Source organism: Lethenteron reissneri, chromosome 11, assembly GCF_015708825.2.
Source record: "Lethenteron reissneri isolate LAM-NWPU_2019-01 chromosome 11, ASM1570882v1, whole genome shotgun sequence".
Lineage (NCBI taxonomy): Eukaryota > Metazoa > Chordata > Hyperoartia > Petromyzontiformes > Petromyzontidae > Lethenteron > Lethenteron reissneri.
The window spans coordinates 13,217,059-13,234,899 of NC_083789.1; the positions used below are offsets into that span (position 1 = coordinate 13,217,059).

The 17,841-nt window shown below is 42.8% G+C and overlaps 1 protein-coding gene across 6 annotated transcripts in view; it reads left to right on the plus strand.

Annotated features, from left to right (window-relative positions):
- The window catches only part of LOC133341505 (MAM domain-containing glycosylphosphatidylinositol anchor protein 2-like), a 93,932-nt gene extending 76,315 nt beyond the window's left edge, over positions 1 to 17,617 (plus strand). Inside the window, exons 15-18 of one of the 6 annotated variants that reach the window (XR_009755048.1) lie at positions 1,128 to 1,249; positions 1,802 to 1,913; positions 12,954 to 13,439; positions 16,883 to 17,617. Coding sequence is in view for 5 of the 6 variants with exons in the window: in XM_061550202.1 (XP_061406186.1) it covers positions 1,128 to 1,249; positions 1,802 to 1,913; positions 6,827 to 6,930 (338 nt within the window). In the remaining variant the exon portion in view is untranslated. Of the gene's footprint in view, positions 1 to 1,127; positions 1,269 to 1,801; positions 1,914 to 6,826; positions 7,382 to 12,953; positions 16,404 to 16,882 lie in introns of those variants that run through there. The other 5 variants (XM_061550203.1, XM_061550202.1, XM_061550204.1 and 2 more) reach the window with 5 other exon arrangements.
- The last annotated feature ends 224 nt before the right edge of the window (positions 17,618 to 17,841 follow it).

A 17,841-nucleotide genomic window follows, 5' to 3' on the forward strand; every position in this document is an offset into this window, starting at 1 on the left:
CAAGTAGGGTCACCACCTTTCCCACAGACCAAATCCGGACGTATTTCTCAGTCAGTTGAGGTCTATCAAAACCGTGCAGTTTTACTGTGATAAAAGTTCAACGCGATGCATCCAGATCTCGGTACAAGTTAATTCCTGTCAATTCCTGCCCCCCCCCTAAACAGAGACCAATTCCTGGACTGTCAAAATAAAACAAGAACAGGTGGCATCCCTAGCTGCAAGTGACTCACGTGTTTGAGATTCACATTACTGTCGCTGTGCTTTGTTTACCCCGTACCCTGGGGTCTTGTCCATGTCTCACTGCTGTTCTTGTCCCTCTTTTGTGATCTTAAAATGTGGTTCACAATATTCAGCGTTTGCGTGAATGACTCGATGTAAAATAGGATATGTATTTATTATCTTATAAATAATACTAATTTTCTTTGTTTACACTCATATTAACGTGTAATTAGATGAGATATCTGTATGATAAATGCCATTTTCTCCACTTAAAATGACGAATTTCTGTATTTCACAAAGTACACCTCATAACTGTGTATTGATAGCTACTATATAGAGAATGTTAATAATATACTTTGGGTCTTTTGGTAAAGTCACGTAGATAGGTTCAAAGAAAATAACAAAGAACTATGACGTTTCGATCGCAACACAAACGAAACGTAGTTCTTTGTTATTTTCTTTGAACCTATCTACGTGACTTTAGCAAAGACCCAAAGAATATAAATTCCGGCAGTCACGAAGGCTTTAAGTCAAGATGTAATGTTAATAATGGTGATGCTTAAAGTATTTTTAAAATGTGCTCTATCTCCATTGATGGCTGTCACATTTAATCTGAGTTTATGGTTAATATTGTGAGGGCATTTACCTCCAGCCTACAAAAAATGTAACACGAGTGTGATGTATCACCACATCGTGTAGCAGACGAAGACTGGTTAAATTGAATTACGGAAACACGTTGCAAAAGGGACAAACCTGTGGCTTTTTAGGCCCTTGTGACTGGTTATAATATAGCTCACCATATAACCACACCGCGTGAGTTCTTACATATGCTGTAGATGTCAGCTGTCTCACTGTGATACGTTGTCGTGATGTCTCGTGAGATGTCCGCGTGGTGTCCTCTGCTGCAGGAATGTTGAATGTGCTTGTTCGAGTTGGGCCCAATCAGGACAGGCATGTTTGGGTGTCCAAGGGCCGGCACATGGAGGAATGCCTGGTGCAGCTCCCTGTCAACCCTGCTGGGCCCTTTCAAGTAAGCCCTCAATCTCCCAGTAAGTTAACCGCAAAGCTAGGGGCCATGCAATTGCTTGGTCACGCCACTGCTGGCGGAAGGGCCCTCCACTAGACACGAGAACCAACTATAGAAGCACTTGGTCTACTCTTCCACATTGACCAGACGTTTTAGAAGCGGTGGGCATACCCACGCTTTACCCCACCACACGCGACCTGATGATCGATTGACTGGAGTGAACCAACTTATCAAAGGGATGCAATATCAACCACAGCAGTTTCAGGTCTCTTTGACCTGAGGTTAGAAATGATTTGGGGATTGCTTGAGGATACAAATACCAGTACTTGACAGAGGTAAACACTTTTGAGAATCTCGGTCTGTATCCCACTGGAAATAACACACATTCACCACATTCATCTATCCATGCTCACGGTAATACGTGCAAGTATTGTTTGTTGGAGCTTTCTGACCCACCCCTACTTTATATCTGTGAAAAAGCATCTTCATAACTCATTGGATCTCTCCAGGATAAATAAACATTCTGATTCCGAGTCCCACGGTGCGCTCTGCTAGGTTGTATTTGAAGCAGTGAGAGGGCCTGGCGGACAAGGCAGCTTTGGGATTGATGATGTGAGCATCTCGGAAGGGGCATGCCCACAGGAGAAACAGGAGGCAACTCTTAACTGTAAGCACCAGCAAGCACATCACCCCTGATATACGGAGTGCCTTGTATTCGCAGTGTACACCATGGGATATCCATGGCAGTTCAATATCACACCAACGTGGTTGTTGTTGTTAACAGATAAGCGGACACTGTCTCCTTCATACATTAGTCTCTCCACATAGAAACAAAAAATGTATTTTACACATCTTATCAGCAGGGGCACAGCTATTGGTGGCAGCATTATGCGACACATAGGGGCCCAGTCGGCTACAAATGAGGCCCAAATCAACCAGACAAACAAGTTAAAACATCAATAATATCGGTTGTTTTTGGGTTAGATCGCGTAAATATGTGTGGCTGTCACCAGATGAAGCTAGTTGTAATTACTGGCGAAACGTCGTACTGAGATTGTATATGTTGTGGATTTGCTCTCCCAAAATACCGGTGTACTGTACTAGTAACGAATTGTTATTTTATGTTTACGTGACAAACCTTACTAATTGGTTGTGTCGGGTGGTGGCGGGTTTAACGACACATTCATATGTACGCGATCTAACCCAAAAAACGTATATTATGGATGATATTGATCACGAAAGCCTACGTGTTAGACCCAGTTAAAAAATATTAAGAAAACATTTCAAACAGAAATATTCAATTAACCGTAATAAAAACATTGCAACAAATGAAAAAGATTTTTTTTTAAATACACATCGTAAAATATAGGAGTGCTACTCGTGTTTGTTACTGAACACCAGGCTGTTTGATAACTGACATGTGCATGAAAGCAAGATGCACGATAACTTAATGTGAGTATTGTACGTTTACATTTTTGTATAAAAACTGTCACTGTGAGACTGTCTTCCTCTAAACCCAATATACAGTACAACGAACATAATATATATTTATAGCCGACATTATTGTGTACGAGTTTAAAATATCCGTAGCTATTTCAGTAAAAAACAATCGGGAGAAAGGAGGGGGGCCCACAGTCGTATCTTGCATAGTCCCCGTTGAGATAGGAAGTTGTGACCCTGATCCCATCTACCCAACATCCTCATGGGAGTGCCATAATTTTAGTAGTGTTGATTCAGTACAAAAATTATCTGTAGCGGTTTTCATATGCAGTGTCTCATCATCAGTCAGGCTTGCTTGAATCAATGCTCGTGATTTTACAGAGGTTCCAGGCAAAGACCCTCTCTTTAAGATATAGAATTATTTACGATACAATAGCAAATCACAATATAGAAATTATTGATCATTTTCCCATAACTTTGTAATTGTATTTTTACGTTGTATTATGTTTGTGCTTGGCTGTACTTCCAGTACAGTATGTCTAAATAGTACTGTACTTAATGATATATTCAACTGCAATTTACTCAACATAGACATGCCATAGCCCTCTCATATTTACAACTTTACAACTTGTAGTGCTTATACACAGTCAGTTACACAATAATCAATTAAATCATCTAACAGATTTGACAATTATGCCAGACTAGCTTTACTACCCGGCTTCGCCTGGGACTTGGATGTTCACACACCACACCAATTACTCGTTTGAGGCTGAGTAGACCTAGGGGAGGCCCAGGACCGGTTTAAATAATCGTCACCGGTGGTGGCCGTGAGCAGGAATCGAACTCGGGTCGCTGGGTTCATAGCGCAGTGCGCTAACCACTACACTAACGCCCCCCCCCCACACACGCGCGCGCGTCCATAGGTACACATACACGCGCTTGCTGCAGACACACACAACTTTCAGGGTGTGTAAGGCAGTAAACGACTCAAATAATAAACCAATACTGCGCGAAGAACGCCTTTGACCTGCAACACATTTGTATGGCACTTTACTCGCTGAGAGTTGGGGCTGGATGCGTGACATCAGCAGGCACACTGAGTAACGCTTCCGCATGCGGGTGACATCAAAGATGTGACGTCACAGCTCACTTGTGCAAAATATCCATTATTGCGCCCCCCCCCCCCCCCCCAAAAAAAATACAAACGTATATTTTTATACTTTTTGCATGGTGTACAGTCTGGAAACTACCCACACGCCATATTTAAAGTTTGTTGCATGTCGGGAAGTATGCGAAACATTTCAAACAGACACACATATTCACAAATTTACCCTTATACAGTTAGGGAAAAAAGTATTTGATCCCCTGCTGATTTTGTACGTTTGCCCACTGACAAAGAAATGATCAGTCTATAATTTTAATGGTAGGTTTATTTGAACAGTGAGAGACAGAATAACAACAACAAAATCCAGAAAAACGCATGTCAAAGATGTTATAGATTGATTTGCATTTTAATGAGGGAAATAAGTATTTGACCCCTCTGCAAAACATGACTTAGTACTTGGTAGCAAAACCCTTGTTGGCAATCACAGAGGTCAGACGTTTCTTGTAGTTGGCCACCAGGTTGGCACACATCTCAGGAGGGATTTTGTCCCACTCCTCTTTGCAGATCTTCTCCAAGTCATTAAGGTTTCGAGGCTGACGTTTAGCAACTCGAACCTTCAGCTCCCTCCACAGATTTTCTATGGGATTAAGGTCTGGAGACTGGCTAGGCCACTCCAGGACCTTAATGTGCTTCTTCTTGAGCCACTCCTTTGTTGCCTTGGCCGTGTGTTTTGGGTAATTGTCATGCTGGAATACCCATCCACGACCCATTTTCAATGCCCTGGCTGAGGGAAGGAGGTTCTCACCCAAGATTTGACGGTACATGGCCCCGTCCATTGTCCCTTTGATAGCGGTGAAGTTATCCTGTTCCCTTAGCAGAAAACATCCCCAAAGCATAATGTTTCCACCTCCATGTTTGACGGTGGGGTGTTCTTGGGGTCATAGGCAGCATTCCTCCTCCTCCAAACACGGCGAGTTGAGTGGATTCATATTCTTAGGTTTTTTCGGTAAAGCCACGTAGGTAAAAAATACAAATTAATAAAAGTAAAATAAAAATAAAATTAAAAATCACGACGTTTCGGAGGCAACACAAGCTTCCGTCTTCAGGTGGAACCGTCACAGCACGATAGCTGTATCAAGTGAGAGAAATTCCTAGAACAGAGTATTTATATATATACTGGTTGAGGGTGGGAGGAGCCAAGGTAGGCCCTGAATATAATTTTTGTGAGGTTCGGTACGGCTGAAGCACGCTGTTAGGAATGAGCCTTTGTTGTGTAAACTAGGTGCGGATGATGTAAAGGTGCGTGTAAAAGGGACTGAGCCTTTTTGTTATGTAGAGATGATGCGGCTGAAATCGCTGCCAGGAAATGAGTCTTTGTTGTATAGAATGGTTGACTGAGCCTATTATTATGTAGAGGTGGTGCGGCTTAAATCGCTGCCAGGAAATTAGTCTTTGTTGTGTAGAATGGTTCACTGAGCCTATTATTATGTAGGGGTGGTGCGGCTGAAATCGCTGCCAGGAATGCTCCAAATATGTGTAGTTAAATCTTTTTTGCATGGTTAATAACATCTTTCCAATGATTACTAAGTTTGTACCCATCATCACGGTTGAAATTATGTCTGTGTTTGTATATTTGGATGGCCTCGTGTACAAACCTTTGATGGTAGCCAGGAGGCTTGCAGAGCACCTTAGTCTCGGAAAAGACAATTTCATGAGAGCCTACAGCATTGTAGCAATGATCGGCAACGCTGTGGGCTCTCATGAAATGTTAATAATATGGCGCCGCAGCAGTTTTGATGTGGTTTCCTTATTCACCAAAGTTCCTGTACCTGACACCATTGCAATCATTGAAGACTTGGTTCATCAAGGACTGAATGCTGGGGTACCCCCCCTGGTGAGACACTGCTTAACCAATACATACTTCACCTGGAATTGAACTTTCTACAAGCAAACTGAGGGCACCCCAATGGGCTCCCCCCTATCTCCGGTTGTAGCCAACGTCTTCATGGAGAAATTTGAGACTGACGCCATCCAGACTGCCACTCTACGCCCGACCTTATGGAAGAGGTACGTAGATGACGCTTTTGTCATCTGGCAACATGGCCGGCCTGCTCTAGACCAATTTCTCGACCACATCAATTCCATACACCCAGCCATCAGATTCACCATGGAAGTCGAAAAAGATGGCAAGCTACCCTTTTAGGATGTCCTAATTAAAAGGAGACCTGATGGTTCAATGAGCCACTCTGTTTACAGGAAAGCCACCCATATGGATGCTTACCTAAAACCGGATTCCCACCACCATCCATCCCAGAAGAATTCCCTCATCAAGACTCTATACCATAGAGCCCAATGCATTTTCGACCAAGAACACATTGCCAGTGAACTCAAACACGTACGCCAAGCTCTTAAGGCTAACACAATCCGCAAAGCCATCACTCCAACCATCAAGAAGGATCCTGTTGAGGAGCCTCTCAAGACCATCACCTTACCCTACATTGCTGGGGTCACAAAAAAGATCTCCAAAATCCTGATTTAACACAAGATCCAGGTCCGAGTCAACACAGTACATAAAATCCGTGATCTGGTCCCGTCTGTAAAAGATGTGGTTCTAGACATACAGTACCCTGGCGTCTACAAACTAAGTTGCCTCTGTGGTAGCAGTTACATTGGAGAAACCAAACGACATGTCTCAGACCGCATCCCTGAACATAAAGCAGACTTGAAACACGGTAGGACAAACACCTCAGCCGTGGCAGATCACTGTTACAATTCAGTGGGTTCACATGATATTGACTTCTCCAAGACAGAGGTTCTCTGCAAGCCATCTGGCTACCATGAAAGATTCGTTCATGAGGCGATCCACATATACAAACACAGACAATTTCAACCGAGAAGATGGATTCCGGCTTAGCAATCATTGGAAGGACGTAATAAACCATTTCGGATCTTAACTGATTGTGTCCACGTTTACGGTGACTTTCAGACCGCGTTCCACTCACTGACATTGACTATATATCCTGTATTCTCCGCAGGGAATGGATTCTTTGCTCCGCTGCAAGCTTCCTACCACCACTCTCCCACTGACATATTTCGTTGCTTCCTCTTAGTACCTTTCACGCGGCGGTCAATGGTATAGTGTATAGCATATTATATAATAATAAATAGTATTAAAGTGTAATGTTTAATACAATGTATAAGGTAATATATAGTATCGTAATTTTATAGTGAATATATAGCAGTGTGCTATACAGTTGAGTGGGTAGAATAAAACAGTGTAATATGACAAGGTATAGTCAATAAGCATATTAGTTGCTGCGGCGCCATATTATTAACATTCCTTCCCTTACTCCCTCCCTTTGATACTGCTAATCCTGCATAATGCATGGCATAATGACTTTAAACCCCTCGCCAAACCTACGCATTTCACAAGCAGTTCTGGTCGCATATCTGCATTTCCCATAAATATGCTAAATTCCTCTTGATATGCAAATTATTTTGTCAAGACACTCTTCGCCCCTCCATCCCAGCATAAATAGTCGCTCCAAGCCTGGAGCGTGCCATTCAGACTCTGTCTACTTGACAGACCTGTTCTCCACCTGAAGACGGCTGCTTGCGTTGTGGGCGAAACGTCGTGAGAATTATTTTATTATGTTTTATTTTTATTATTTTATTACTTCCCTTCTACGTGACTTTACCGAAAGAACCAAGAACACAATAAATGTGTTTGCCCTCGATTTGGAGCACCTGCCCCCGTCCTTCATTTCGAGTGTGCAACATTTTGGCGAGCCTGCTGGTTCCCCCTCCAGCAACCCTCGCCAGTTTCCCTGCTCCTGTGTCTTTGGCTGTCTCCTCTCTCTTTGAGGGTGGAGTCTCCTGTTGTGATGACTACTCTCATCCTCTTCATCACTCTGTTCCAACTGCTGTCCATTATTTATAGCCAAATCGGTCTCACTGTATTCTGATCCCTTCCGCAAGATCTGTCCCTCAGTTCCTTCAGTTAACTGATATTCACTCTCTGAATCTCTCCCTGCTGTCTGTACCAATTGGTGATACATGTGCCTCGGCTGTTGCCGATAACTGTTGTTCACCTTCTATCTTGTGTGGGTGGAATTCTTCAGCTTTTGGGTTCAACGGTGATTCCGTGTATTGTATTACTGTAGCTTGCTGAACAGTTTTTGGCCAATTGAAGTAACCTCTATCAAATCCTTCCTCAGTTTACAACTCACTGTCTGTTGGTTCCTGCGTGTCTTTCCATGGGCCTCTTGTCCTTGTTTGGTGAGTTTTCTTTGTTGCTTTGTTACTCCGTTGCTGCTCAATTGAGAGGAAGTCACAAGGTTGCAGCAAATTCCGATAAATCACCTTGGTTCTCCCTTCACCGCTCTCAGGTTTCACCTCATAAATTGGGCTGTCATTACTTTTCCTGCCAATAACAACATACACCTTGGCCTCCAAGTAGGAGCGAATTATACCTAGTCCCCCTTTCTCACTCATTTCTCACCAAGACACGATTGCCTTGCTGTAACTCTGCCCCATGAATTGTCTTGTCATACTGGCCCTTCTTTTTAGTGGCTTATTTTGTTGCACAGTCGGATGCTATTCTGTAGGCTTCCACCATTCGATGTCTCCACATATTGGTTATAGGAGCCTTCCTCTCCCTGGTGTTCAAAACCAAAAATAAGATCCACTGGTAGTTTTGGAGACCTCCCAAAAAGAAGATAAAAAGGTGAGAATCCTGTGGCTTCACTACGAGTACAGTTATAGGCATGCACTACCTTGGCCAGGGAGCTCTTCCAATCTGCCTTCTGCTCTTCAGTCAGAGTCCTTAAGATTAACAGCAAGGTCCTGTTGAATCACTCTACCTGTCCGTTATCCTGTGGGTGGTATGGGGTAGTGTGGGAGCCTCTTATTCTACAATTTTTCTTTCATTGGGCCATCAGCTGATTCTCAAATTATCTTCCCTGATCATTGTGTATTTTTGTTGGGAAACCAAATTTAAGAGTGTAGTCATTGAACGGCTTGTCAGCCACCTTTTTTGCTGTTTTATTTGTTCTAACATAGGCTTGAGCAAATCGTGTAAAATGATCCATTACCACCAGGATATATTCATATCCCTGCTTACATATTTCTAGGTTTAGAAATCAATGTAAACCATCTCAAAAGGGTATGTGGTTTTGATGTTAGACAAAGGTGCCCGTGTTGGTGTGTTTGGCTTTCTTTTCTTTAGGCAGTCACATACCTTTGTGATAAAATTCTCGATGTCGTTCTGTATTCTGGGCCAATAAAATCGATCTCTGATCAAGTCCAATGTCCTTTCTACGCCAAGATGGCCCATTTCCTGATGCATTTATTTATAGACCAATGATTGTGAAATCAAAGTCGGCCAATTCGGCAACCCATCTTTGTCCAGTTGCATTGCGTTTGGCATTGGTGAGGACATAGGTGAGGGGATTATTGTCTGTATACCACAAACGAAGGGGCATGATACAGATAATCCCGGAAACGTTCACAAACTGCTCATTTCAGTGCCAGACATTTCAGCCTCAGTGAAGGTGGTAATTTTTCTCTGGTGAGAGTTCTGGACCCATATGCTATGACTCTAATTATTCCATCTTACCTCTGGTAAAGGATAGCTCCCAGACCTTCTTGTGAGGCATCACAATGTAAGACGAATGGTTGATTAAAGTTTGGGTATGCCAATATCGGTGGACTGGTGATCAACCAACTGTATCAGAACCCTTTGGTGGGAATCTGTCCATGTTATTGGTGTTCTGCTAAGCAGTTGGCCTGATTTTGTTCCCTGTACTGTTTTTTTTGTTTTAAAATTACTTGAAAAGTTCTGTATATACGACCTGTAGTAAGAGATGAATCCCAACATCTTCCTGAGCTCTCACACTGTTGCAGGCTTCCTTGCTTTAAGTGCTTGAGCTGGGGCAATCTCTGCTGGGTACATAGTATAGCCATCTTTCGATACAATTTTGTATAAGTATCGCACCTTGCTCTGGAACAACATTTCCTGGCTGTCAGTTTGACACCATGCTGTTGATACCGACGCAAGACCGTATGTACATGCCGCACATGATCTTCAAAGGACTTTCTGTAAACAAGGTTGTCATCCAGATAATGCTGACAGATTTCATCCCGAAGGCCAGACAGGCAGTCCTCCATGCTCCTCTGGAATTCTGCTGGTGCTGAACTCAAACCAAAGGGAATACGCACCCACTCATATAATCCCCATGGTGTGATAAAAGCTGTGAGGGGGCGACTTTCTTAATCGAGGAAGCCTTGATGGTAGGCTTTCCCTTGGTCTAAAACCGAAAACCAAGAACTCCCACTCAAACTATCAAGCATGTCTTGGATCCTTGGAATGGTATGCCTGTCAGGGACAGACTTCCAGTTCAGCTCTCGGTAATCACAAAATAGTCTCAGGTTTCCGTCTTTCTTCCTTACGCAGACAATGGGTGAAGAATATGATGATCTTGATTTTGTCACCCAGCCTCGATTGATCAAGTCTTGCAGATACTGCTTAACTTCATTATGCAATGGTTTTGGGACTGCAACGTACATCTTTTGCACTGGAGCCTATCCTTGAGGGTGATATGCATTTTAAATAAAGGTATGCTCCCAACATCATTGCCATCCCTCGAAAAAGAATGGCATTCCTCTCTGAGCATCATCTTGGCGGCAATTTGCTGCTCCTTTGTTAGGTGGTCCAGTTTTACCAGTGGGTCCCATTTTTCACCTTGCTCTTGAACTTTTGGCCTCAGCTGCAGCCCCTTAGCTTTTGCTCCACCAGTTGTGTGGTCACCCTGTGTTTCTTGGCATGTCTGATCCTGAATATGGGTGCCTTGGTGATATGCCACAGGTCTTACTGCTGCTGGATACACAGATTTCACCGGCTGTAAGTGTCCTAGGGTGACCCGCTGATCAAATATGATGCTGTTTGGTTGTGTTGATCACTGAGATTGGTATGCAGGATGAGTTGCCTCTACTCAGTGTCACCAGGACCTCATTGATGTGTAAACCCTCTGGCCATTAGGGCTTCTCTTCAGGGACAAACAGCATCACTTGATCTTCCTCCAACTATCCCAAATGAGCACGACTTCGAACCATTGTGGCTTGAGCTGGTGGTAGCACCACTCTTTGTTTGCCTGTCTTGACTGCCCCGGTTTCCAGAAGACAATAGGTGGATGAGGACGTTTGTGTCTCCCGGAGTGATGGAGAAAGCCTCACCCACAACCCCCACAATTGGGTCTCCTCCTTCTACTCATTCTACCAGCCCATTGATGACCTCATCGATGACATTACAACCAATAATGGGATCTTCTGCAACCCTGGGGTCACTGGATACCAGCATTGGAATGAGAAAGCACTGACTGGTCCCCATATTACTGTTCAATCTAAATGCCACCTCTATCCAGCCTGTGAATGGTATTTCTGTTTGGTTAACTGCCATTCCAGTAATTGTACCAGTTCCCAAGAATTCTTCAACTGGACTCACTATTAACTTCGCTAGATGCTTATTTCGCCATACTTCATTTATAACAGTGGCCTGAGCTCCTGTGTCCCAAAGGGCAGAGGTTGATACGTGGTCCAGTAAACACTTCACCATGCATCGTTTCCCAATTAACTGTAACAGTCTGTTGTTGCATTTAGGCCTGAGAAAGCTAACTTTGCCAATATTTGGGTTCCTCCACTCTGGTGTCTTTTGTCATTCTGCTTCTTTCTATAATGTGTTGATTGCTCTGCAGAGCACCTTGTGCTCTTGCCAGTGTTGTTTTTTGGCAGGTATTCGAGCAGTACTGTGCTGCTTGACAACCCTGGCACGTCTGCAGTCTTACAACATCATTCTCTTCACATAAACAGTACTGACACCCGTGTAGGTTACTGCTGGTTCCCCCTGCAGCAACCCTCGCCAGTTTCCCTGTTCCTGCCAGGCTCGCCAAAATATGTTGCACACTCGAAATGAAGGACGTGGGCAAGTGCTCCAAATCGAGGGCAAACACATTTATTTTTGTAAATCTGTAAAATGCAACAGCACGTGTGTCACACACAGCAATCTTCAACCGAGTCGCCATTAACCATGTGACTTGTGTACAAGTGCAGTTAATCAATAACCATGCCAGCCACCTACCGACCCAACTCAGGTATCGCATGCTGGTGTACACAAGTTCATTGCTGGACTGCACAGCACATAGGACTTTCACAAAACCACACTTTACTCCCTTGCTGCACGAGTAAATGATTAAAGAGTCGTCCATTCCTAATGTGCAACACGACCTTTGAAGTCTCCAGTGACCATGGTGCAGTGTTGTTTTTCTGGCAATTAAGAGTTTATTAATCTTTTCATGCATTTGGTATATATTTGTGTTATAATTCCGTTATAGTGATTTGAGAATTTTCATTGTAAGTAAATAGGGAAGCAAGGCATTTGAAATATGATCATTCACAACAAAAATCCAGTCTATGTGTCAATGTCTTCAAAGCTGCTGTTAGATGGAGCTTGTGTTGATGCGTGTAGATGTTTTAAATTTTAATTTCTAGCAGTCTGGCACCTTGCATTGCTCTCAGCAAGCCTGACTGTTGATGATACACTGAAAGTCAAAGCTGGTCCTCAGTTAGCTTGTGTTAAACCAATACCGCTGAATGAAATTGCTCCCAGAAGGCCATGTTGATGTTTAAATAAAATCGTTAATTTTTTTTATGTGGAGAGACTGAGGGGGGAAGGAGAATTGTCTGCTTATTGATTTTGTTCGCTTAACTTCTCCGCAATGTATGTTGAACTTTTTTCGATTTAAAGCTTTCGTGACTGCAGGGATTCATATTCTTGGTTCTTTCGATAAAGTCACGTAGAAGGGAAATAATAATAACATTCTCACGACGTTTCGATTGCAACACAAGCAATCATCATCAGGTGGATGCTTGTGTTGCAATCGAAACGTCGTGAGAATGTTATTGTTTTATTTTTATTATTTTATTATTTCCCTTCTACGTGACTTTACCGAAAGAACCAAGAATATGTTGAACTTCTTTAGTACCACACATAGCCAACCGTGCTACTCAGAGGCGCAATGACGCGAATGACTGTTTTGGCTTTAAGCAGACAGGGTTGAGGGACCTCGCATGTCACTGCATTGTTAATCGTGAGTGCTTGTACTTCAGGTGCAAGGGGAGTGCCGGCAGTCGCCCTCTCTGCCTCGTGTCTGCCTCTGCTCAGTATCGCCACCGCCTGGTTGACGCTTCGGTGATGGGAGGACCAACACCAACGGTTTCCTTATCGGACGAGTTGGTGATTTACAATGTCAAGAATCCGCATGAATACCTCTGGACACCTGGTGGAACTCTATATGAGCAGCAATGTATTATAATGAAATGAAAAAATAAATGTACAGCATCAATTCCTCTCACGTCACGAATTAAGCATAATTCCGAGAGCATGTGTGGGTTTTCAAGAAGAAAAAACAGGAAATCTGAGCAAAGGAACATCAAGAATTTAGTGCAAGCAGGGCATTTTGTGGCCCTTGTTTAATGCACCGTGGATACCCATATTTCCGTCTGGTTTTTGCAAATGTTTTATAAGACTGATAGACACAAGATTACAAGAACAAGTGATATCAAAGCACTTTTATGCAATGCTCCATCATTCCGGTTGGTTTAGTTTTCCTAATTATTGTTGTATGCAAAGTGAAGCACAGCATCTTTACCGTCATCACATCAAATTTTAAAATATATATTTGCTATTACCATCTGCACGATACACATTTTGTATTGTGTTCCTTTTTGTATCCAGCATTATAGAGTACTGAACCCAAGTTTAAATTTGCAAGAGACTTACCGTGTCCATAGGCTCTCGTCTGTTAAGGGTTGCCGAGTGTGCAGGACGGGCTTTGACCACTGTATGCACATCACGTGTCCAAGACTGCCAGTGTACACCTGAAATTCTGCACTTGAGAGACAAACTGGGCAGAATTGTAACACTCTCAAACCCACTAACTCTAAGGTGGCCAGGAGATAGCAAGTACATTTCTTTGGTTTTTGCATATATTGAGTGTTATCCCCTCTTATGCTTGGGTTTTCTCTGGATCCCGGCCAAATATATTTCAATATTTCCTTCCTGAAAAATGAGCCATTTCCAAATCAAACGATCGCATTATTAATACTACATCAGAAGAGGCTTGAGAAGCAGTGTGTGGTGGTAGTTTATTCTGACAAGACTCACGACTAGCTTGGCATGAAGCTTACACATGTTCTAGTATCATTTTACCTGCAGCGAGGGCTTCAAACAAGGCAAGGCAGTGAAATTAACTGAAAATTGAGCTGTATGTATTTATCGCCATCTACGTCCACTTTAAATGTATGTACGTACAGTTTTGAAGCAAGATTATGGCTTACACCTGCAACGTGATTCGTATAATGCCCATACAGAATGCATGTCACACAATTCGTAAATATACACTCTTACAGTCATATTTATACTGTATACCACAGTACCACTTTATATCAATCATGCACTGACAAACACAATCCTCGACAGTTCTTCATGGTTATGTTTCCAGGAGTGTTGCTCCTTCTGGGCATTGCAGTGGCAGATCTGCACACCTTTCCACGCTCCACGCGTGTCCACGTGAAGAAAAGCGATCCTGTTGGCAGATAACTCCTGTGTGGCAGTTAGTATTCAGCGCAGCTCAGGCTGGGCCAATGCGTGCATTTTCTGTGACCATTTTAAATACTGCTGTTTGTGAAATGGTTGAAAATTTATTCTGTAAAATGCATTTTTTTTACTTCACTACCACATATGCTCAGCTGATTACATTATAGTGGCACGCAGTTACAGAAATTAATTCATATATATGTTAAGTGGGCTCAAACGAGCAACGGAAATGTGGGTATATTATCTATAATAGTCTTCGATTCTCATAGAATAAAGTGCATGTGTCTAGGCAGCGTCTAAGCCTGGAAAATGTCTTCAGAAAGTGTCACGAGTCATTGAATAATCAATTTAAGTACGCTCAAAAAATTAATAAACTCGCATAGATTTTCCTAGTTGTAAAGCACACATCACTGCAAATTACCGAGGTCAGACATTTTCTGCAGTACACATAGAATTCTGTAACGAATTCCAAAGTGCCTAAACTCACCAAACCAGAAAGCGACTTCCTCGCTCCAGGGGGTGACCCAATGACGCACTCACTTGCTACACTTCGTAAAGAAATGCGAACACACTCGGTGCCATCGTTACACATCGATGCACACATACACAGAGGCAAGTGTGACAATGTATATAGTGCTGATAAACCTGAACAACACCAAATCACGCTGTAATATTCAGAAAATGTGAACAATTTAGTTCGTACGTTTCAAAATAAAATATACTAAATTCTACGCGTACAGTGAGGGAAAAAGTATTTGATCCCCTGCTGATTTTGTACGTTTGCCCACTGACAAAGAAATTATCAGTCTATAATTTTAATGGTAGGTTTATTTGAACAGTGAGAGAATAACAACAAAATCCAGAAAAATGCATGTCAAAAATGTTATAAATTGATTTGCATTTTAATGAGGGAAATAAGTATTTGACCCCTCTGCAAAATATGACTTAGTACTTGGTGGCAAAACCCTTGTTGGCAATCACAGAGGTCAGACGTTTCTTGTAGTTGGCCACCAGGTTTGCACACATCTCAGGAGGGATTTTGTCCCACTCCTCTTTGCAGATCTTCTCCAAGTCATTAAGGTTTCGAGGCTGACGTTTGGCAACTTGAACCTTCAGCTCCCTCCACAGATTTTCTATGGGATTAAGGTCTGGAGACTGGCTAGGCCACTCCAGGACCTTAATGTGCTTCTTCTTGAGCCACTCCTTTGTTGCCTTGGCCGTGTGTTTTGGGTCATTGTCATGCTGGAATACCCATCCACGACCCATTTTCAGTGCCCTGGCTGAGGGAAAGAGGTTCTCACCCAAGATTTGACGGTACATGGCCCCGTCCATCGTCCCTTTGATGCGGTGAAGTTGTCCTGTCCCCTTAGCAGAAAAACACCCCCAAAGCATAATGTTTCCACCTCCATGTTTGACGGTGGGGATGGTGTTCTTGGGGTCATAGGCAGCATTCCTCCTCCAAACACGGCGAGTTGATGCCAAAGAGCTCCATTTTGGTCTCATCTGACCACAGCACTTTCACCCAGTTGTCCTCTGAATCATTCAGATGTTCATTGGAAAACTTCATACGGGCATGTATATGTGCTTTCTTGAGCAGGGGGACCTTGAGGGCGCTGCAGGATTTCAGTCCTTCACGGCGTAGTGTGTTACCAACTGTTTTCTTGGTGACTATGGTCCCAGCTGCCTTGAGATCATTGACAAGATCCTCCCGTGTAGTTCTGGGCTGATTCCTCACCGATCTCATGATCATTGCAACTCCACAAGGTGAGATCTTGCATGGAGCCCCAGGCCGAGGGAGTTTGACAGTTGTTTTGTGTTTCTTCCATTTGCGAAAAATCACACCAACTGTTGTCACCTTCTCACCAAGCTGCTTGGCGATGGTCTTGTAGCCCATTCCAGCCTTGTGTAGATCTACAATCTTGTCCCTGACATCCTTGGATAGCTCTTTGGTCTTGGTCATGGTGGAGAGTTTGGAATCTAATTGATTGATTGCTTCTGTAAACAGGTGTCTTTTCTACAGGTAACAAGCTGAGATTAGGAGCACTCCCTTTAAGAGTGTGCTCCTAATCTCAGCTCGTTACCTATATAAAAGACACCTGGGAGCCAGAAATCTTTCTGATTGAGAGGGGGTCAAATACGTATTTCCCTCATTAAAATGAAAATCAATTTATAACATTTTCGACATGCGTTTTTCTGGATTTTTTTGTTGGTATTCTGTATATCACTGTTCAAATAAACCTACCATTAAATTATAAACTGATCATTTCTTTGTCAGTGGGCAAACGTACAAAATCAGCAGGGGATCAAATACTTTTTTTCTTCACTGTACATATACAGCTCACAAACTCATGACATTTTCACGCACTTGTGAAAATGTTACCCAAACAGCATTTTATATAATGTATGGTGCAATACAAACAAAACTTTTCTATTTTACCAGGTGAAGCCCACTGAGCTACAATGCTCTTTTTGAGAAACGACCTGGCCACAAATGATAGCTCTACAAAGTGTCTTAAGTGGAAATGTATAGAAGCCCGAGAAAAATCTACGCGACCACGGGGAGAACATGCAAACTCCAAATATACAGGCATCAGGGTCGGGATCGGGATCGAACCTACGACCTCCTGTATACCATATTCTTGGTTCTTTCGGTCAAGTCACGTAAATAGAAAACAACAAATCAGGTGAGGTAGTTGACATCTCACCACCGTGGCGCCCAAATACACATTCTCTACAAGATATGTATAAGACATGTTATAAAGTATTGATATTGTTTATTTAACCACTGAGATATGTTTTCAAATGGAGTGGGAAAACAACTTTACGGTGCAGTTAATATATATTAAATGTAGTTTCAGGTGAGCTCATATTCGGAATTTCAGCTAGGACAGTCAAGCAGTCATTTAGAAAATGACATAATCAACCATGATCAATCCACTGCTGGATGAAGGGCTTCCGAAGTCGTCGCCATCTCGTGGTGCTGCGATGTTAGAATCCACGAGTGGTGCCCTGCGGTGGACATAGTTGCAGACACGTCCCCTCCCTTGTTTGCTCCTCTCATTCTCTCATTCTCCACCATCGGCCAGCATCCCTTCCTGTCACATATCCTACCCAAGTCCACTTTTCTTAACGGCCAATATAATGCATTCAATCTGCGTTTGTCTCTTTTTATGTCTCAACGGATTTCCAAGTGTGCATCTCTACATGCTTCTTTGTACCATTTTCAGCTCCTGTTTGCCTATGTTTCTAACCCATGTCATTGCAGGTAACATGAAATGATTACATTTTTTTGTGTAAGCACATTGGTCTGGTGTTTTCATGATCAAACTCAGCTTTCTAAAGGCACTCCAACCTGCTCTAGTGCTTGTTATCATAACTTTTTTATTATTATCCCAGTCT